The sequence below is a fragment of the Pectinophora gossypiella genome, chromosome Z (assembly GCF_024362695.1).
Source record: "Pectinophora gossypiella chromosome Z, ilPecGoss1.1, whole genome shotgun sequence".
Classification (NCBI taxonomy): Eukaryota; Metazoa; Arthropoda; class Insecta; order Lepidoptera; family Gelechiidae; genus Pectinophora; species Pectinophora gossypiella.
Genome location: NC_065433.1, coordinates 26,267,367 through 26,291,026, shown reverse-complemented (window position 1 = coordinate 26,291,026; position 23,660 = coordinate 26,267,367). Strand labels below are relative to the sequence as shown.

The 23,660-nt window shown below is 37.2% G+C and overlaps 1 protein-coding gene across 1 annotated transcript in view; it reads left to right on the top strand.

Moving 5' to 3' along the window:
* Nucleotides 1-23,660, top strand: part of LOC126379766 (B-cell receptor CD22-like) — a 107,520-nt gene that overhangs the window by 62,754 nt on the left and 21,106 nt on the right. Inside the window, exons 5-10 of the mRNA XM_050028584.1 lie at nucleotides 12,673-12,879; nucleotides 13,715-13,860; nucleotides 15,931-16,078; nucleotides 16,395-16,525; nucleotides 18,886-19,042; nucleotides 19,438-19,599. Coding sequence (XP_049884541.1) covers nucleotides 12,673-12,879; nucleotides 13,715-13,860; nucleotides 15,931-16,078; nucleotides 16,395-16,525; nucleotides 18,886-19,042; nucleotides 19,438-19,599 — 951 coding nt within the window. The remainder of the gene's footprint in view (nucleotides 1-12,672; nucleotides 12,880-13,714; nucleotides 13,861-15,930; nucleotides 16,079-16,394; nucleotides 16,526-18,885; nucleotides 19,043-19,437; nucleotides 19,600-23,660) is intronic.

The window sequence follows — 23,660 nt, the reverse complement described above, 5'->3', positions numbered from 1 at the left end:
GCCTCCCCTCAATCAACCGGAGGGGGTATGGAGCATACTCCACCACGCTGCTCCACTGCGGGTTGGTAGAGGTGTTTTTACGGCTAATAGCCGGGACCAACGGCTTAACGTGCCCTCCGAAACACGGAATCATCTTACTTTTTCGGACAATCAGGTAATTCAAATCTGAAAAGTCCTTACCAAACATAGGACAGTCTCACAAAGTGATTTCGACAATGTCCCCATCGGGAATCGAACCCGGACCTCCAGATCGTGAGCCTAATGCTCTAACCACTAGACCACGGAGGCTGTTATTATACGTATTGAGCACAATGGACACAAAATACAGATATAAGGACAACATATACAGAAAAGCACAACAGGCGGCCTTATTGCAAATACTACAATTACACAACTTCCCAAAGTTTTTTTTAATAAATGGACTTTATATGGAACTAGGTTTTGCCCGCGACTTCGTCCGCGTGACGTGTTATAAAAGAGAGCTCTTTGTGTGTGTGGAAGTGCATATTAAATTTCAAGCATCTAACTTATGCAGTTTAGATTTTTTCATACAAATGTTTCTTCCCGCTAATTCCCGTTCCCGTGGGAATTCCGGGAATTCCTTTCTTAGTGCACCTCTACGGTACCTAAGCTACGTCCCTTCCAAATTTCAAGTGCCTACGTTTAGCCGTTTAGGCTGTGCGTTGATATGTCAGTCAGTCAGTTTCTCCTTTTATATATTTAGATGGCACTGCCTATCAAAAGTGACTGCCAATTGAGTCATGTACTAGGTTCAGGATAAACTATAAAATTCTTATTAATAAATAAAGACAGATCTAAAACTGACAAAACACGTTTTCTTTTTCAATTTGCCTTATTTTTTAATTTTAATCAATAAAAACGCAATAATAATTTTCGACATTTTATCACGTTTTTCTATGACGTCAAAGTGTGCTTTCATACTAATTTCGTGACTAGTTAGAAAGTAGCTAACTGTCACTTTATTGCTGTTTTTTTTTTGTTAAATAATTAGTGATGACGCCTCTTCAATAGTAACGTCTCAATCACTGGTTTCCCTATATCTCGCTCGGCTAAAACCACTAAGGTAAGTACGTCACTTTCCAAGAACGCAAACAAATTATAACTCGAATACTTTTCTTGCTTGACTTAAATATGCCTTAATGTTCTTGTCTAAACTTCAGTAAACCTTACATAACTTACTTCATAGTCCCAAGTTTTACCACATTGCGGGGAGCTAAAGAAAATATTCAATTCATACATTGTAGGGTGAAAACCTTGATAACGCCTTTTTACCCGACTGCCAAAGGAGGGTTATGTTTTTCGAGTGTGTCTATTTCTTTGTGGCTTCTAGAAGCTTAAACGGCTTGATGACGTTAGATTCGTCTTCTTGTTCTATCGTGTGGGTTGTAAGGTAGAATATCAACCTCCTCAACCCTGGTGTCAGAGTTACTATTGAGCCGCCAAAGGCCCCCGACATCCCTCATGTAACGACTACTTACTTACACCAGTAAGTAGTAACCGGGACCAATGGCTTAAAATGCCTTCCAAAGCACGGATCATCTTACTTTCGAACAATCAGCTGATCAGCCGCGCGGATTCGTCTTGATCGCGGGAGAGTCATAGGATACATTTTATCTCGAAAGTCCAACGGGATATTCGTTGTATCTGTTTGTATTTTTGTAACGCCATCTGTTGATAAGAAGCGAAAGATTGCTGTCAGATGTCAATATACGTCTGCTCTACTCTATTTATATTATCTATCCTCTTCTCTATACCTCTCGCTCACTCATTGATGTCGCTAGTCGACACCAGATGTCAGGAGCAGTCAAAAATAGTTACTAGAAAAGACTGGTACTTATATAATAATCTACAAGATTTGTGTCCGGTTAATGGCAATAGGTGCATCTATCGCAAAATGAACTACGTACCCTCGCTTCACCGAACTTCCTGTAAAATCAACCTCATGAAATAACCGAACCAGCGGCGTCTCTATCAAATTATATCTTATGTATATACAGATACAAATTCCACTTGATATTAACTCAGAATAATCAGCTGAATCATCCCTCTCAGTATTCGTTACGATGTCACTTACACCCCATACAAGTACATACAGTAGCCATACAAGTAGGTATGGGTGTTAGTGACACTGTAACGAATACTGAAGGGGATGATTCAGACCATGATTCTGAGTCGATATCAAGTGGAATTTCCTGTCGGAGAAGTCATGATTTAAATTATCTTCCGTTCCATACTTTTGCGACGGAAAATTCCACTTGAAATCAACACAGAATTATATAGCCTGAATCATCCCTCAAAGTTTTCGTTACGATGTCACTAACACCCTGTATTTCATGTTGAAATAAAAAAATAAGTTAAAACTGCACTAGGCAATTAAGTTGGTTTTTGACTGTTTATGTTAACACTCGTATGTTTTAAATATTAATTATCCATTGTCATAATGGTAAAACCCTCTGCAAGGTCATCACCAAAGAACCCCTAAAATAATAAATAACAAAAACGACTCCACTTTGTAACTGTATCACTTGGAAAAAATCTCTGCGTAACTGATACAAATGAGAATACGTTTAGAGTAAAGTACGGTATATCACTTTACTCCACTTTGCTCCACGTTACTCCATTACAGAGTTTAACACATTAACGCCTGTGTCACGCTAATTTGGACAAACGACGCCAGGGTTGACAGATAAAAAATAAAGGAAACTGACTTAAATGGGTCGTCCCGGGCAAGATAAGGCGGGTTTCTCAAAAAATGAAGCTTAAACGTAGACTAAAGAATAATATGAGAAAGGGAACTTTCTGCCTCGCACCAGTTCGTATCAGGCGCTTACCTCACCCCTTCTGTGTTACGTAGTAACTATAACCTAATCTATGCTCTGGGTCCTACTATAGGGAGTATGGGGAGAGCATGGACTATATCTCGCTCGCACTAACTGATATAAGGCAGCCAAATTACTACATTGTATAACAATATTTTATGTTTTTTTTAAAGAACGTCTATACCCAGTGCCCTTTTTCTAGCAGCTTCTTTTCCCCGGCTGTACAGGTTGTGAGAAGCTGCAGTAGTTTTAGGCGGATGAGAAGTTCGTTATGTAAAGATATGACGACGTGCAACTATGTTACCTACTGAATAAAGATATTTTTGAATTGAATTACACGTTAGGCAGCAACGTTAAGAATAAGATTTTTGTAAGGAATGTCTGGGGCGTGTGTGGTTTTGGTGACCATCTGTTAAAATGTGACGCATGATCATGCTACAAATCTACAATAGGTCACTTAAAAAATGTCACTACCTATACGATTCATTTTAGAACTTTGTATCAAAAGTGACTACGCTTTGTCTTCTGATTACTTGAAGTTAGGAAGTTTTCCAACGTAGAAGAATAGGTACGTATAAAACTTACAGAAAAGTAAAATACTAAAATTAAACTTTTTTGTTGCTTATAAATTATTCCATGTATCCTTAGAGAGTCATTTTCAGTCATTCTGTAGAGCCCCTTCGCAATGTCTGAACTGGTTTTACGGGAAATATGACAGACAAACAAAGATAGTAAAAATAACGGAGACGATCTTTTTAGAATATTTATATATTTCAGTTACTACACACATTTTGCCCATTTTGCACTCTACAGCCAGGTATACTAACATCAGCATGGCCAGGATGACCAGTCACCCTTAAATGTTATTTAATTGCTAAAATACGTTAGAAGCAAATGTCAAAGCATTTTGCGTTATCCTAACATCAGCATGGCCAGGATGGCCGGTCACCATTAAATGTTATTTAATTTTAAAATACTTTGGGAGCAAATGTCTAGTGATAGGCACTAAAAACTTAAATAAGCAATGCTTGAGCACCATTTCAACTTTAAATAGGTACGCCGAGTGACCGGCCATTCTGACGCTCACTACCCACTTTATTCTTATTGGCGGGAGCAGAGCCTCAAGATGACAGAAGACAATTTTCACACAGTGACTGCTTTTGTTGACGTCCATTTTTTTATTAAGTAAATCACCATCATCATCAACTCATCAACCCGTTATCCCGTTCTTTCAGGGTTCGTTTACCTAACCTGAAGATTTGACACGTCCGGTTTTTTTTTCAGAGAAGACAATGTTTTTAGGGTAACTTATCGTAGCATTAACTACTTGGCCGAACTAATGGGGAGCGCAGACAACTCGCACCCGGTACAAAATTTAAAACAACAGGCTCAGGCCTCACCCTCAGGGGTACCCATTTGAGCGCGAAGCTCGATTTAGGGTCGTCGTCTAAAGAAGTCAATCGACCCTAGTTGGTCGATAGCTATGCGCAGAAAGAGGGGCATAGTCAACCATGCCGGTAGAGTCTGTTTCGGGGTCCTGAAGTGTTTGTTGTCGCAAGCTAATTGGCTTTAGAAGCGACTGTCAATCTGACCTTCCCAAAGCCGATCGGTTTTGCCCAATACAGAATTGGATCGTGTACTACATTCAAGATAAATTATGAAATTCTGATTACTAAATAAAGACAGATCTAAAACAAATGAAAAACATTTTCTTTTTTCTATTTAAAATATTTATGAATTTTAATAAAAAAAAACCTAATAATAAGTTCGACATTGTATCACGTCACAGTGTGCTTTTTCATACAAATTCCATAGTCACTTAGTGTTTTGACGTTTAGTTAAAAGTGACTGATTGAACTAGTTGGATACTAGCCTATTATAGATAAGAAATTTATAAATTAAATATCGAACATGAATTATGAAAAATGTTGCAACACTTTGTTCCAAACTTTTATTTTTCTAAAAGCCTGTTGAAAACAGTCGAGTTAGCGAATGAATAGAAACTTTAAAGCGTTTTGTGTCGATATAAAAATGCAAAACCGAACCGAGCGAACGAATTTGAACATTTCATTGGGAGCCATCCGTCCAGCAAACACTCAATGAATACTGAATAAAAAACAAAATCGAAAACTATAAAACCATAAACGGTAAATGAAAGTTTTTGAACGGGCGCATAAAATGTGCAAAATAAAACTGTGAAAACAGATGGACTGTTTGCATTCAGATTTTGGGGACAGAGTATGTCCTCGATATTTATTTATTGATACTATATTATTTCAGATATTACAAGTCATGAAATACAATGATGCGTAAAATATGTAGTACCGTACGTAACTACTATTAAACATGACTATTGATTTACCACTACCGTAGATACAACGCTTGATACAAAAATATGGTGAAATTTTGGCGCGTGTTTACCTATACATTCGTACACAGCGGTATATACGTATATACGTATTTTATTGAAAAATCGTGTGAAATTAAGAAAGTACGCATCGTCTTATTACGTATATCAGCGCGTGGTGCTTTGTAACGCGGTCGGGATATACTGCGACTCGGATTGACCGGGAGTACTTGTTTTAGTGTATTTTAAACTAAAATAATAATTTTGGTGGGTTTTACAGCGAAAATGTAAATGTTTATAATATCATTACTTATTAGAAATATGATGTTCCATCCTTCTTTTTTCGCTCTTTTTTTAAGCTCAAAGAGCTTCTATTTTTGCAAGTATTTACCACGCACTTCCCCGTGTTGCCAGTTCGGCGCCTAATCGCGTACTGAAGTAAAGAACGGTCAACGTCGCTATATTAACAGTAACTTTACGTCCCTCTTTTTGGACGCTGATGTTCAATCTTCGGTAATAGTAAATTTATGAAGAGGACGTTCAATACAAGTATTTATTACATTTCAGTAAGATAACATTTTACAATCGTCTCAATGCGCGGTGAGTATCAGATCTGACAAAGTGTTGTGACGTTGAGCATAGTGATGTATCAGTCGATATTAGGTCGATCGATTCTTTCTAATAATCTATAATATAATTCTATTCTAAGGTAGTTTTTACATTTTCGAAAAAGTCATCAATATTATAGCAGAGTATTTCGAACCCATATACTTATTACATGACAATAACAACTAATGACAATAATAACGGCCTCTGTGGTCCAGTGGTTGAGCGTTAGACTCACGATCCGGATGCCCCGGGTTCGAATCCCGGTGGGGACATATCACAAAAATCACTTTGTGATCCCTAGTTTGGTTAGGACATTACAGGCAGATCACCTGATTGTCCGAAAGTAAGATGATCCGTGCTTCGGAAGGCACGTTAAGCCGTTGGTCCCGGTTACTACTTACTGATGTAAGTAAGTAGTCGTTACATGAGTCATGTCAGGGGCCTTTGGCGGCTCAATATTAACCCTGACACCAGGGTTGATGAGGTTGGTACGTCACCTCACAACCCACACCATAAGAAGAAGAAGAAGACAACTAATGAAAGTGAGTCACTGTATCTGATCACAGACGAACACTGGTTCGATTCCCAGCGCCAGCCTAGAAATGATGTTGGAAATTGTTTCCGAATTTATGTTTATATCATGAATAATTATAACGTGCTCCTAGCTCTTTTATATTCTCAAAAACAGATTGCAGTATATTCAAATGGGTCGTGTACTAGGTTCAAGATAAATTATGAAATTTTGATTACTACAATAATAATATGTATATAATATAATAATATAATTTTATTTAATATGTATAAATATAATATGTCCTTTTTTATAATATGTATAAATAAAGACTAATCTGAAACTAATGAAAATATTTTCTTTTTCTATTTAATTTACTTACGAATTTTAATCAAGAAAAAAACATAATAAAAAGTCCTACATTTTATCACTTTTTTACGACGTCACGTCGTGTGCTTTTCTATACAAATTCTATAGTAATTTCGTGTTTTGACGTTTAGTAGAAAGTAAAACTAAGCCTAATATTGAGTCAGAACTTTTTAATATTAATTAAAAACTGTTTGTAAGAAACACTTGGGTTTATTTTAATTTATAGAAATTATTTCGTCACAATACGAGAGCTCCCTGTGGCTGTGTTAAACTCTGTGTTGCAGTCCTTTAGAGGCGTCTGTAGTGTTTCCGCGCGCATTTTAGGTTAACTTATTTTTTAATATAGTTTTTTGTTATTTGCTCATTCGGGCAAGCAAAGGGAACTTAGCCCATACAGCCTAGTATTTGGACATCTTAATCTTTTTTGGAAAAGCACCCAGAAAATGTCTTCAAACTTCATTCTTTAGGTAACGTCATTAGTTTTCAATTTTATAGCTTCATGTATATTACGATAAATTTAATAATGTCTTTAGTGATATCACTTATGTCATTTTTAAGTAGAAACGTTTTAAGATAGTTACCCAATGACAACTGTCAAATTGGAAGTCTGTACCCATCTGTACCACTTGCGTTTCGGTTTTGCTGTATATTGCGTTTGGTTAACCACTACATCCATGTTTCCAATTTGGAAACAATTCACACTATAACAGCGTTGTATTTTATTCTGACGAACACAATCGCAATAATTCGTCTATTGCACCAAAAAAAACAGGAAGAAATAAACCTCTTTTCCGGGTTTGGACGTTTTCTTCCGGATTAAGGCAGTGTGACGATATTTACGATACGGCTCGTTAAAATTTATTCCTTGAGAACCTAAAGTTAGTTAAGTGTGCAGGTGAGGTAAATGACGTGGTTTGAATGAAACAATCTAATACGATCAATGAAAACTGAAATGAAACAATCGAACAGCCTCCGTAGTCTAGTGGTTAGAGCGTTAGGCTCACGATCTGGAGGACCGGGTTCGATTCCCGATGGCGAAATGGTCGAAATCACTTTGTGAGACTGTCCTGTATTTGATAAGGACTTTTCAGGCTTGAATCGCCTGATTGTCGGAAAAAGTACAATGATTCCGTGCTTCGGAGGGCACGTTAACCCGTTGGTTCCGGCTATTAGCCGTAAAAACACCTCCACCAACCCGGAGTGGAGCAGCGTGGTGGTGTATGCCCCATACCCCCTCCGGTTAATTGAGGAGAGACCTGTGCCCAGCAGTGGGACGTATATAAGCTGTTTATGTGAATGAAACAATGACACTCTATACAAAAATGTCTGTTACAAAAATGTGCCGAGTCCCGTAAGTGCGAGCGAGACAGATATTCCACTCGCTTCTCCTTACTCCTTAGCTGCTTACAGTGTTTTAAGACTAAAGTAGGTAGGGGTAGGACGGCGCCCGATACGAACTGTTAGGATCGGAGAGTATTCTCCACAATGCTACTCCAGTGTTTTCAAACTTCTTCTTCGCCAATTTGGCATTAGAATTATTGACATTTCTCTCCAGGTTCAGTATTTTCAAGTGTGACTTCAGGGGGGTTAAAATGGCCACATCAAAGCAATTCATCTAGGAGAGCAATATTGCAATTTGACATTTGCGCATATAAAAGTAAATGCGCATTGCAAACTTTAATGTCAAATAGCAATATTGGTTTCTTAGATGAATTGCTTCGATGTGGCCATTTTAACACCTCTGATGTTTCTAAACCTACTGAAAGTTACTTAGCCGTTTTTTGTAAAAATAAAGAAAATACCTTATTTTCTCCTTTGGAAATCGGCCAGCACCGAAACTGCCTCACATTCGCACGCGAATACCATTATTGTCAGCTAAGCTGAACCAGGCTAAACTCTTTTTGGCGAAACTTCAAAATTTAGAAATAACGCAAGCTTTATTTTATTCTAATCCCAGTTTTCTTAGAACCTGCTTGTTTCCCGCTGGATTGGGGGCGAATAAAAAACATAACGCAGAACGCATTCAGCCGCTTTAGTTTTTTTTTTAAATTTTTTTGTCCTGAAAACCAAAAGGAGGATTGTGTTTCTTCTATCATGTTGGGCAGGCGATAGCTTGTGACTATACGGTGTATCACATTCATTTTATTTTAAGACTTTGTATCATTACACTAGCATAGAATAAAGTACTGTGTATACAGGGTGGCCCAGAGAATAATTCGATAAAAGGTCTCATTGGCTATCAGAAACACCCAATTTAGTTCAGCGATTATTTACGGTTTAGGAGATATGACCCGTTTTGTACCTTACTTCAGAAATCATTATTATGGCGCTATGGCGCTATTTCTTTCTTAATAATTAATATTATTTATTTTATTTTATTATTTATTTTTCTTTCTTATTTCTTTTCTTTCTTATTTTATTTTACTCCATACATATCTAAGGAAGTGGGTCACTAGTTGAAAAAAAAATAACAGCCAAATCAAAGAACGTGAACGTCTGGTCCACCCTTAAGAACGGACACTCCCTGCCCCGCACCGTTTCGTACCAGAGCCGAGCTACGAGTAGATTTACCTCATGCCAGTGGGTTTAATTTTAGTCTTCTCCTTCTTCTGGTGTCAGCGTTACTATTGAGCCGCTAAAGACCCCTGACATGGCTCATGTAACAAAATACTTACATCAGTAAGTAGCAATCGGGACCAACGGCTTAACGTGCCTTCCGAAGCACGTATCATCTTACTTTCGTACAATCAGGTGATCAGCCTGTAATGTCTTAACCAAAATAGGGATCACAAAGTGGTTTTTGTGATATATCCCCACCGGGATTCGAACCCGGGGCCTCCGGATCGTGAGCCCAACGCTCAACCACTGGACCACGGAGCCTGTTTATTAACTTAGTGCATGTAACGTATACCGTAATCTAATGCTGTGTAAGCCATGTGTAAGCATAACTAATTAGAGGTCGTGTTTTCCAAGAATGGAACTAAACTAACTATAATTACAGCATTCCTTAAGCCTAGGTTACACAGTGCGAGCTAGCATGCGAGCTGACCGAGTAGGTGCAGCTACTACGCACGTGTGACCGCATCATACGAGTTACTGTCATGTGCGAGTGGGACAGTTGCTCCCGTTGTTTTTACTCGCTACTTGCCTTCCCCCACCACACCACTCGCACGCCGCTCGGTCGTTAACTCGCACGATTTTGCGAAATGACAGTAGCTCGTACTCTCGTGCCACTGCGGTAACAGTGTTTCTTGTTTGGGCGTCACAATGGCGGATAGGTGGACATCCGATCAAAATATAAAGTTTGTGTATTTTGCGACAACATTGCACGAGACATGATACAAACGAATTATACCAGTACACTGGTATAGTAGCTGTCTTCTGCGACGCCAGCAGTTTGCATAGTGTGACCGTGCGAGGCGAGTCGAGCTACTGTCATACGAGCACACAGGCACAGTAGCTGTCCATTGTCACATCAGCTGCTCGCACTGTGTAACCTAACCTTTTAGAACACTCCCATAAATTAAATCTCGCTCGCAATCCAAGCTTGGGTTGGAAAAGTTGCAAGAATCTGTAAATACGAGTAACTAATCTATAAAGATGTTTTGAATTACTTTTAGGTTTTTTTTTGACGTGACTTATTGTAGATTTGCTCAAGATGCCAGAAGACAATTCTTCTATAGTTTGTGTTATGAGATGGATTAACAACCTCATCAACCCTGGTGTTAGGGTTACTATTGAGCCGCCAAAGGCCCGTGACATGACTCATGTAACGACTACGTACTTACATTAGTAATTAGTAACCGGAACCAACGGCTTAACGTGCCTTCATGAAGCACGTGAAGCGTGAAACGTGAAGCACGGAAGACAATTTTTACACTGTAACTGTTTATATGTTGAAGTCCATTTTTTTATCAAATCGCCATCATAATCATCTACTCATCAATCCGTTCTTACAGGGTTCGTTTACCTAACCTGAAGATTTGACACATCCTGTTTTATCTACGGAAGACAATGTTTTTTTTTGCGTAACTTATTGTAGATTTGCTGTATATGACATTAACTACTTGGCCGGGCAAATAGGGAGCGCTGAGAACTCTCACTTGGTACAAAATTTAAGACAATAGGCCTGAAGGCGCCCAGTTGAGGGCGAATCTTAGCTTGGGAGATCGTCTGAGGGGAAAATAGCCGAATAAGGGAAATCGTCGACCACGCCGGACAGAGATCATCTGTCTCTTTCTGTGCAGTACTGTGAGAAAGAATCACGCGCTTACGGTGCTAAACCCGCTGGTTAGTATAGCCTCAGAAATACTGTTCAAACCAAAAAGTCTTTCATTGCGTAAGTAGTAGATATATACATACATATATAGCTAAGTAGGTACACACTATCCACTCTACATCTATGGAACAACCGCATCTTAAACTTAGGTCTCAAGCGAATCCGGTTTAGATCCACTCTATCCAAAGTTCTCGTCTAATAATATTGTTTTATAACACCTCTCGAAACTAAAGCCAATTTAGAAGTTGAATATTGTTCTCACTCTAACCTTCACGGACAAGCTTCGGGACAATACTGCTAAACCCAAACATTCAGACCAAGCATGTATTTATCTATCAAGATAGTTATCCTGTCTAGATGCAAGTTTCGGGAACACACAGGTCGTGAAATTCTAATTACTATACGTAACTTTAGTTTATCATAGTAAGCGCGAGCGTTGACGAGTGTGCTCTCAGCGTTTGTCGAGGCGAGCGAGACGTGGCGCGACAAACAAAACGCGCGGTAAACGACTTCTACATGGACACTTTCATAGATTACCATGTGTTTGATTTCATCGCGCGGCGTGACACTTACGCACGCGCCCCGCCCCGTCTGTTCTTGGACGTGAACTAAAGTTCATCCAGGTTCGACGCCACATTCTCGTGGTCACCGACATCGTGTCTTGTCCCTTTGACGTTTTTATCCAACACTTATGCTTGCTGAACACAAAGTCAGAAAAGTGGAGAATTATACACGTCTCACAAAAAGTGGTTTGGACAGGACGTTGCAGGTTGATATCACATCTCATCAGGGCATGTTAAGCAGTTGGTCTCGGCTCCTATTTACTTCATTAGGTATGTAGTCGTAACATGAGCAGTGTCAGGGATCTTTGCGGCTCAATAGTAACCCTGACACCAGGGTTGATGAAATCGGTCATTGATCTCCCAACCCATACTAAAAAAGCCTTAGAATATCAAACTAAAGAGTACCTAGAGCAGCGGTGAGAATGATGAGATGAGCACTTTCTGGTGAAACCGGAAAATTAACTTTATTACCATTCACTTCGATCCCGCGTAGTTTGTCGTTGTCGGACAATATTGCATTTTATAAAATTTTATAAAAAAATGAAGTTAATTTTTCAATTTTAGCAGAAAGTGATTGCATCACTGTTGCTTTTGGTCTGTGCTATTGTGCTAACCCTATAGCACAAACGTGAAACGAGCGAGAGATGCACTCTCGAATTGCGGCTTTATTGCATACCGGCTATGACTGATCTCTCTTTTCTTATTTACAACGTAATTAAACGGAATTATTAGGGGTGGAAACAAGTCTGTAGAGTAACTACTTCTCTCTGTAACTACTTCTCGGTTTATATTTAAGAGCGTGTATATCGTACACATTAGTTTGACTAATTATTTTAATTGTCAAAATGTACAATCGATTTTTATCTAATTTAAGCTCTTCCAATAACCCGATTACTCTGGCCATAAAAGCGGGCAATCAATTCATTATTCTCCTGCCCTTATCCCACGATTGAGATCGGCCCAACATGAATTCTGCTTCCATTCATCTCTGTCAAAAGTCTTCTCAATATTCACACGAAATACGGCCAATCAACTTGCGTCAGCAAACACTTTAGGGCCCTTATGCCGACCCCTAAGGCATGGTCGACTTATTTTCGCTAAGAGCCTACTATGCGCCGGTATCATTCCAGAACTAACTTGCATTATCTTCACAGGTCGCCCCTCACCGATGCTAACATGGGTGATCGACTCCACGCCCATTGAGAAAACCGAGCGAGACAGAGCCGAAGGCAACACGATCATAAGCAAGCTGACCCTGAGGGGCGCTAAACGCAACTGGCTCAATGCCACCGTGCGTTGCCAGGCCAACAACACCCGGCTGCAGAGCCCCTACGAACGATCTGCTAGGATCGAAATGCTTTGTAAGTAACTACCGATATCCTATCAAATCTTGTTACTGAACAAAGCTCTCTTCCATGTAAGTTCACGACATCCCAATCCGGGTATCCATCGCAAGATGAATCAAGTACCCACACCTCACCGACGTTTCTGTTAGACACGTATCACCGTCTATAATGGTCGACCCAACTGTGTTAGTGAAAACTGCACTCAAGATACGTCAATTAATAACTCATTGGTGCAAGTCCGGTTTGAACCGGCGCTCCCCGATTGAGACGCAAGCTGGTGTACCACAGAACCACAATTTTACCTCAAAATTATCACACTACAATATAGTGTCATTATTTGACAGCGATTAGAACAATCTATTAAATTACCTATACCTGTTAAATCATTATATCGAGTTTATTGGTAGCAACCTTGACTTGAACCAATGTTGTTTCTATTCCCAGAAGTAACACGTTCCGGCGACACAAGCGACTTGTCTAGACATTCAATATCGAGTTCTCTGGAAGAAAATTGATTAATTAGTTATTAAATTCATCGATGTTAATGAAATATAGTAAATTTGAATGATGTTTTAATGTTTCGGCTCAACAAAACAATACTTGAATTGTGATTGTAGTTTCAATATATTGATACTTGCTATTGAAGTTAATTTAAGTCTTGCTGAAGTGTTACTTGTATCACCTCTTTTCTGGGCCATAAAATGTTCCAAAAAGCAAAATTGCTTATTGACATTTGTTGGCATTGCGCATTTGTATGCGCAAATGTCAAATTGCAATTTTTGAAGATGGCTTATTTTTTTTTGTTTTTTTTTTTTTTAAATGAAACCTATATCATCGTTATCATCCACAGTACGCCCAACGTCAGTGGCGATTGTGGACAAACCTAAGAAGATGCTGGCCGACCGAGAGGTGGTCCTGGTGTGCATCTCGTATGGCAGCCGACCAGCCGCCCAGATCACCTGGTACCGGGCCAATATGAAATATGAGAAGGGACAGGTAGGTTAGGGTTTTAGTTTTATAAAATTTAGGTCCAAAATGTAATTTTCACAGACAATATTAAAATTATCAATCTCAAGTTTTGATTGTTATTATAATTGATATATTGTACAACGCAATCGAGGTAACGTTGCTTATTTTTGTACGTAACCACTTAACCCGTTACCAAGTTCATTGTCTTCTTTCAGATAAGCTTCTACTTGTTTTTATGCCAGAATTCACAGTTCTAGGCATATAGCAAAAGATGATTTTGTTTCTTTAGATGTATTGCTTTTAATTTTATATCCTATTTTAGTTAATATCTTTGTGTTGAATTATTTAGTATGTTTTTTATATTTAGTTTAGTTTTAGCGTAATTTATTTCAACATGAATCTTTTGATCTCAATAAGATAAAAAGTAACAAATATCAAGTGCAAAATTATAATGAAATAAAACTGAAATTATTTTAATATCAGCAAAATGATAATACTGTGCTAAAAAATTAAAAAAGAGATAAAATAATATTAATGACTTAATAATAACTAACACAAGAACTACATTATTCTTTGTAGAAATGGTTAAAACCTAAGATAGTTTAAAAAATAAAAGAACCTTAAAAGAAAACTCGCTAGCAGAACAACAAGTAACAATAGAAAGTTGAAATAGTAAAGAAAAAACACAGGGAAAAATTGCGTTGTTATCTATCTCATAGAGCACTGGGTATGTAAAAAAAAGTTCAAATAAAAATAAGAAAACGTTAAGAATTAGCTTGGAGGTAAATAATGAAAATTTATGTGAGGAAGATAGACTAAATGAACGGTGTAGAAGACGAATTAGAGGTAGAAGAGGATTATCGTGGCTCAAAGAGGAGTTCGATAAAGCGTAAAGTTGCTGGAAAAGTATACTATATAATGTTTAATGCTATTACTGAGTAAATAAGTATTATAATCGTCTCTACCAGTACCTAGCAGTGCCCGAAAATGCTGTCGGAGTGGCAAAGTACTGGGCTGAAAAAATCGGAATGTCATCAAAACGACAAGAAGAAGAAGTTCCCTTACAGGGTCCATGTTGATAATATAATACCTGATGTATTTAATGTATGGAGGTAATGAAATATTTTTATTATGAAGACTATACTTATTTACAGAATTGAAAACATCAGCTAAGATCTTAGTACTAAATGGTTGTTTCGACCATGAAACAGAGAGACAAAGAGAGTCTGAACGTATCCGAAGTTTGGATTCATAGAATCGGTTGGATGGAAAATATTAGTAACGAAGAAGTGTTAGAAACATGGTGAGACAGAGCGGAATGGTGGTGAAATGAGAGAGGTGGTGGTGAAGTGAGTAAGTTGTAAGTGCTAGAGCGAGAGAAAAACGAAACTTACACAACAAAACTATTGAAAACAGAAGAGGCAACGTATGACTGATTTATTAAGAACATGATTGAAGAGGAGATAGAAGGGAAGAAGGAAAGGGCAGACTAAGAAGTTACATTAATAGATGATAGGTCTTATGAAGAAATTGAAACTTTGATAAGAGACAGATGGTACACAGTGTACTATACACTAACAAGTAAAGAAGATAATTTATTGTTGCTTAATTTCGCTATTGTCGAGTTAAAGTGGTTACTTTCTAAATATCTGGTTACTATTAGGCTACTTTTACTTTTAATACCTTTATTGTTAAATTACAATGTCAGTAATTCAGTTTTCAAATTAGGCTCAAAAACTGTATTGGAAAAAATGACGTTCAAAAAATTTCTGTAAAATGTGTATGGGAAGAAATAATTTTTCGCATATCTACTTTACCGAACTCGTTTTGAAGGTTGAGGTTGAAGAAAGTCCTTACTGGTATTCGTCATTGGCTGTGTCACCTAAAGGAGTGTCACCTAGAGGTAGCTAGATGTCGTGCTCGTGTTCACCTGTCACCATAAGAGTCATCATATCTTAGAACTCCGCATCAATATCGGCTGTAAGTTACCTTGGAGCACCCACCTGTTGGCGTGAGTTTATGTATGTATATGGGTCACCCTACCCAATGGCCAATGGTCACAAGGACTTTCTTCTTCCTCCGGAACCATCCCAACAGGTCACCGAGTACTCCAACGAGACAACCACGTTCAACCAGCTCGTTATGATCCCGGAACCTGATGATGACGGTATCACCATGCGCTGCCGAGCTGAAAACACCATCTTGAACTACGGCCTTGAAGACAACATGCGTATGCTGGTTGTTTGTAAGTATTTATTCACTAATCATCATCGATAATATTATGTCACTTGTCAGTGGTTGAATTATATTCACACAAAACGTATTTAACCTCTCACAAGACATATTAAGTACCCGTGGATAGCTTAGATAAATAAAATCAAAAATAGGCAATGCATAATAGCTTTTATGTAGATGTGTTGTCAACCTCGTTGGGTTGATATCGCAATATCGCAAAGCTCTTTGCAACGCGCCGTGTACATTATCAAAAATATTTTAAGTGTATGTTATAAAAAATATCAAGATTTTATTGTCTTGATAATAAAATAAAAAATATTTTATAGACAAACCTGTGGTGAACCTGATACTCGGGACCACTCTGAAGCCACAAGACATTAAGGAAGGTGATGATGTCTATTTCGAGTGCAACGTACAATCGAACCCTAAAGAATACCGCATCCGCTGGTACCACAACGTGAGTGTACTTTTTATCTTATTCATAATTGTTTTAGTGGGTTCTGCCCTGGATGATAATGACACCGCACCGAATTTTACGACGGAAAATTCCACTTGATATTAACTCAGAATCATGAGCTGAATCATCCCCCTCAATATTCGTTACGGTGTCACTAACACCTCTTTTATTTCCCAAATAATCATGTTGTTAAGAGATGTTCAGGTAGCAGAGTTTACTTGGGGGCACGAAAGTGCCCCTGCCAAGTCGAGCAAATTGTACACTGCCTACCTTTTATCGAAACCTTTCATCGAGCTTTTGTTTTTAAAGTTTCAAATGAAGAGCTATCCCCGATTTTGACACTCACTAACTGCCGCACTGACATACTGACTAACGATCATCATAATTGTAAGGTAGATAGGGGTAAGGTGTTGTATTGTTAGCGGTGTGACAAACAAGAAAAAAATTCCTGTTTGTCATACTGGTGTGACAACCTGGTGTGACCACAAGTCCGGAGGGATATCTTAGAAGGCTGAAATTTAAGATGTAATCTAGCATTAGTACACAAACAACAAAAGAATTCTAAAACTTGAAACTTTCGTCTCCGAATAAAGACAAATCTAGATAATGTATATCAATTATATTAAATGAAGTGAAAAGATATGTTGGTTGTGCCATAGGTTGGTTGATATGAAAGCGCTTCATTACTAGATGGAGCATTATCATAAAAAATCTCCAACTTTTACTATATTGATGGTTTACAAGTCCAGGATATTAAGAGCTGTTTGTTGCACACTTACATACGCTTTAGGCGTTTAAAGGATGCGCAAGCGAACATTGCGTGCTGACTTTTGAACTAGGGTTTGCATAGTTAGGGCGTGTAGAGTGAGAAGCTTGGCTCTTCATAAGATCTGATAACTTTATAACATTGCGATCGATATGATCTCGTCTTGGCTACTTTATTATTCGATTAGGAAAGTGCTATAATTAATTATGTATATTGTTATTGTCATTTTAATTCGTTTTATAAACCGTTATGTAATCGTAAGTAACCGCATTCGTTATAAATACTTCTTCTATAATGCTACATTTTAACACGTCATCAAAAACAAATGTTTTTGTCGTAATATTTCAAACATTCATCTATTTTATGGCATTCATTGTGATATCAACTTGCTTGTATATTACTTTCATTGTAAGTTAACAATGCAGCTGGGTCACCGCTTCACATTGGAACAGAATTACCAAGTGCGTCTAGCCTAGGAAGTCTGCATCTATTGATTCGATTTATTCATTTGTAGGTCATGCGAAAGCTCTTTCCTATCTGTCGAGTATACTCGATTGTCGATTGTCGATATCCATTATAATGGATATTCTTTTACTTTTTTACACAATCGATATCGTTTGCGTTGACTAGGTTGATGTTCTGTAATATCAAAAGTATTTTTACGCGATAGGGTGAAAAATTTAAAACCTACGAGTTCGATCATATTTACGTATTTTTGGATACCAATTCTCTTTTAATTGCAAAGCTAATTTATTAGCTAAGCGTCTTCAGCGCTTCCCAATTTTGTTATCAATTAAGTATTGAAGTTATTTTATTAGACCCACAACATCATTATGTTGTGGGTCTAATAGTGCCTATAGCATTGACACTTCTTCATTGTACATTCTAATAATCACAACATGCACGTCGATGCATTGATGTATATATGTTACTGTAACTCGAACTACGGTAAATCTTAAGATTTAAGTGTAAGTCTTAGGATTTACCGACATGAGTTGGTAAATGTAAGTATTTCTGAAAATATGACGATTTTTTCGATGTTCTGCCTTTCGAATTCAGTATATTATGCTAGGTTGGGTTAAGTAGACCACTGTCAACTGGTAGACGTTGGTTTTAGGAATAGAACAATGGGTAATTCATAATGATTTACTTTAATGAACAGACAAAACAGGTACATAGCATTATAAAGGTAGTATACATAGTCTTGTTTATCAACATTTACCATGCCAATAATCTAAATCCTAAGATTTACCTACGGAATGGTGGTTAAAGTTCGAATCGCAAACCTTTTGGGACATTTACCATTAGGAATTAGATCTTAGGTTTTAGTAGAATATCTTAGGATTTACTGCAGTTCGAGCTTTTACAGTAACATAACGTTGCATTGCGTACGCTCCGATTCTGATTTACCTTATTTGAATTATTTAAATTATATATTTTTTTTAAATAAACTTTATCAAGAGTTCGACGATTGACAGTGTTGTATTTAGACGTTTCACAAAGAATTTCTCATTTGACTAGATTATCTTCTACCCTGTTTTAAAACTTTACAGTCACCTAGGTAACACAATAGCAGTATACTGATGTTTGGCAGGGGTTCCCCATCAACCGGACGTCGGCCACAGCGTTCATCAGCACCAAGTCTTTGGTGCTGCAGAAGGTTACCAGACACGACTCCGGCGTCTACACGTGCCGTGTCGTCAACGAGATTGGAGACACGCTCAGTTCCCCCGTCTATCTCAGGGTTCAATGTGAGTAGCTTGTATTACATTTTGCGTAAACCCTGAAGTAATATAGTGTGATGATTTCTATTTTTAACTAAGTGCGATTATTAATGAAGCTTGATTAAAACTTATTTCATGTTAATCTTATTTTTATATTATTATTACGTATAGGTGGAATCTCTAATACTAAACCAGTAGCAGATGGTGGTGCTAAGAATTGTGTATACTTACGTGTTGTTTTATAACTTTCTGATAACTACAATCGAACACTAATCCGATAGGTAGCCCATCAGATTATATTAAGTTTTATCCAAATTACAGGAGTAAATACGTTTGTAATTTAAGTTTTGACGAAACTAAATAAATGAAAAAATTGTACATAACTAGACAACTGAGTTTAAATGCTGCTTTCTGATTGGCAGATATGCCGTACTGCACACAGACGTCTCCAATGCTGATTGGCGCACAGATCGATGAGCCTATGCGCGTCAAATGCACAGTGACAGCTGATCCCGCCGTTGTCACATTCTTCTGGCAATTCAATAATAGTGGGGAGAGTTTTCAGGTTTCTCCCCACCGATATAGTAAGTTGACCAACTAGACGTGTAATATAGATGTTTACCCTGCACCTGCGACGACTTAAACAGGATATTCAGTAACATTTTGCTATAAACCGCGACTACGAAAACTAACTTTAATTTACGTTCCGATTTTGAAATAATTTGTGGTCTTCGTGGATTCCATGCCTTGTTATTATGTTTATTGACTTATTCCACAAGTTGGTTGTCATAAATTCTGATTTCTTTTACAATGCCACTCTTAGGTTTAACTCGAACGTATTATTTTTCAAATATCAGTTTTCTTTTGTTTCTATTTATCCTTTAGTGACTTTGGGTTTGGCTTTTTGGCGGGAACGTGAACAACGTGGCTGTTTTCTTCATTGAATAATCTGAATAATACAAAGTAGTGTTTTGTGGTTAATGATAAGTTAGTCGGAAAACTTTTGTGATAGTTTTATTATATCGGAATATTGAATAAACAAAGTGTACCTAGAAGCCGATTCATAACTTGAAAGTTTATGCGGGCTTTTGAGTTAATTCGTTTGAGCTTCGTAGTAGGAGTTTGCTCCGAGAGTGGGGGCTTAGGTTTCATCATTTATCGTCATTTCATTAATTATCATCAAGCATAAAAATACATAAGACATAGATGTATGGGCTTAGTATCCTTTGCTTTACCCTTCGCGGTAAACTTCGGGCTTCATTTCAAAATGGTAATGGTATATTTAGTACGTAATAATTTCAATATTTTTCACATCTATATTTTTGTTGTTTTGTCGTGGTTTATGGTAAGATGTTACTTGACAAATGCTTGATACGATCCTCGACAAGATTTTTTGAGTTTTCGATTAATTATTTTCGTAAGTAAGTACTACATACTTTTCCGATTTAGTAAAAATCGCTGCCTAAGTAATTATGCAACTAAGGCATCGCATCGAGAAATACTGGCTTTAGAATATTGTCTTTTGATACTTCAATAGCAATTTTAGGTAATTTTAAACCTATGCAGTGCTGTTTTAGTCGTTGCAATTTTGTACCGTCAGCATGTCAGAGGCACCGGCAAACGTCAGATTGAGTCCCCGGCGATTTCCGTTGCCTTTTCTGTTCTATTGCTATTCCCATGCACACATAACCTGATTGCATGATTCTTTCTTCTTCTAAAATTACGAAGTGGTATGTCGTAAGTTCTATATACTCGTCTTCTTTCTTCTCTAGTCCTTCCCCAGATGCTACTAATGTTCTCCTCTTGTGTCTTCCATGTGACGTTAAAAATTCTAAATGGAAGCTTCTTGAAGTTTCTGATTCCTAGCGGGGATTTAAATTTGAATCTTCTTCATCATCAAAATGTTCACCAATTTTTTGTTTAGTAACTTTACGAATCTTTATAACATTGGTGTTTGTCAAATTTTACCTTTTCTAAACAACAGAAATTTCAATTCTCACCAACTCTTACAACTCACCAACATGATAAAAAGTTTCTCTTCACAAAACAACTCCGATGATGCGTCATAATAGTTTTTCTATTCTCTCAATAATCAGGAACTTCAAGATGTTTGAAATGATCAGTAGGTATGAACAAATTTTAATGTAATTAAAATTTTGACAGATCAGAAGCTCAATGTCACATTACGCTTTGGGATGCCTTTACACTAGCCGATATGACACAAGCAATTATTGGCTTTAGGCGCACTACACACCAAAACTGCAAATCGTCGTTGCCAATTTGAAATCTGTTATGTGCAATCGGGTCAATTTCACAGAAATTAAAAAAGCTTCCGCCTTAATTTTTTTGTATGACTGTGTTAAAAAATATTAAAATATAATTGGTATTTACGTACATAAGAGTTTGTACTGAATGTATAAGGAGCAAAATACTATTCGATCCTGACAAAAAAGAAATTTGGTGAGGACGACGCGTAAGAGCTTTTAAATTGGCAACGACGAAATGCTCTTTATCACACAACACATTACAATCAGTAATATTTTATTGCACAAATAACATACAGTACACGTACTAAAAAATTGTTAAACAGCAATTTCTGCCAGACAACCTTAGGGTGAAAGAATTCGATGTATTGGAGCGTGGGATGGTGCAATAGCAATAAATAAATTAAATAAATATATAAATAAATGAAGAAAAATATATAAACATAATGAATAATAGACTATTTTTTCCACACAAACAATATAGATACATGTGCACGCTTACATCGATGCCACTTCGCGACGTTATCGCTGCTTAAAGTCGCAGTGTGTAAAGATTCTTAGATTGGATCTTTATTCGTGCGTAAAATCGTGCGTTTCCATCACTTTATTTTCACCGTAGTGTACCTACTTAACTCTGCCCAAACGCAGCATATTGTTTACTTGTACAACATAACAAATTACATTAATACCAGACAAATTATAAAGGGTATTAGGGATACCGTAACAAACATTTTGAGACATGATTCCCTCCAAGATTATGTTGATATCAAGTGAAATTTTCCATCGCAAACATAGGTATAGCATTGACAATAATTTAAAATAAAACGCAAAATAATGAATATCAAACGGAAAATTCCAGTTGATATTAACTCAGAATCATGAGCTGAATCATCCCCCTCAGTTTTCGTTACGGTGTCACACCCTGTATATAAATAACATAGAAAAGTATAACTCAAATTTTCGCTAATTGACTTTCCATAGTACTTATCTAATTCATTATGTGGACTCAACATAATAATTATTTTAATGATAACTAGTGCATATAGTTGCATAATGTCTCAACAGACACGATTGAACATTAATGTGAGTTTTTGATCTGTTAAAATTTTGTTTATTACTTTTTGTATTGGAAGGCCAAATTTAATGGTTATTTTTTGATCTTTTAAGCTTGTTCTATCAACACTACCAACACGACCAACACTAAGGAATGCAAAGGCTTTTATAAGAGACAAGAGAATGCCAATTTTTTCGCGCAGGAAGGTACCTATCTACTTCACTTCAACTTTATCTTCTAGGGCTTCAACCCTAATATTTACGTTGTCACCTTTGGAAGGACGTAGCTTCCCAAAACAAGGGCAATAATACACTTATGACAACATTAAAAGTTTGTATATTCCCATATAACTGCCTTCCTCGCGCAACGGGCTCGGAATACTAATGGTCGCGCCCGGTCCCTCAAGACGACTTTGGATGGATACGATTTTGTTTCCGATGTCATCGTCTAAAATATCTTATAGGTAACCGGTTGGTGTACAAAAATCTCCGATCGATCTGAAAAGCGGAGGACTTTATTAAGACGGATAATCTTAATTGGCTCCAAAATTACCAACGGAAATCGTTTTTTCAAAATTTTGACATAATGTCACATTCTCATTGGCTATTAATTTACACCAGAAAGACTTATCGTTGCGATTTTTTCAAAATTTTAACGGATTTTGTTAATTGGCTCTAATTTCACAAATCTTCTGGTGTTCCTTTAAAAATTTTTTCGGTATTTTTTATTTATTTGATTGGCTATAAATTCATTTTAAAAATTAGTTTTTCCTTTTCCAAAATTGTATCGTGCGTTAAAATAGTTTATAACTATGGACTCCGCTTTCTAGACAGTAGTTAAATAAATCTATTTTTTTCCTAGATAATAATGCTATGTTTTGCGATATCCAAACCCTGCTAAGCGTGAATGTAAGGAAAGACGGTGTTAGTGACATGACTTTTCCGACAGGGGGATGATTCAGTTCATTATTCTGAGTTAATATCAAGTGGAATTTTGTATAGCAAAAGTAAAGAATTGAAAATAATAAAAAAAGAAAAAAATACAATAATTTTCCAACGGAAAATTGATTGAATTGATTGAATTTTGATTTTTCTTCGTATCAACAGTGGCTGCAAGTTGTCTTTGATTACTTGTGGCTCTGCCCACCCAATTAGGGATTACGGGCGTGAGTTTATGTGTATGTTCCGACGGAAAATTCCACTTCATATTAACACAGAATCATGACCTGAAACATCTCCTTCAGAATTCGTTACAATGTCACTGATACCCTGTATTTCCGCATATTTTCTTAATTTAATAACACCACTTTGCCAATACGCAACGGATG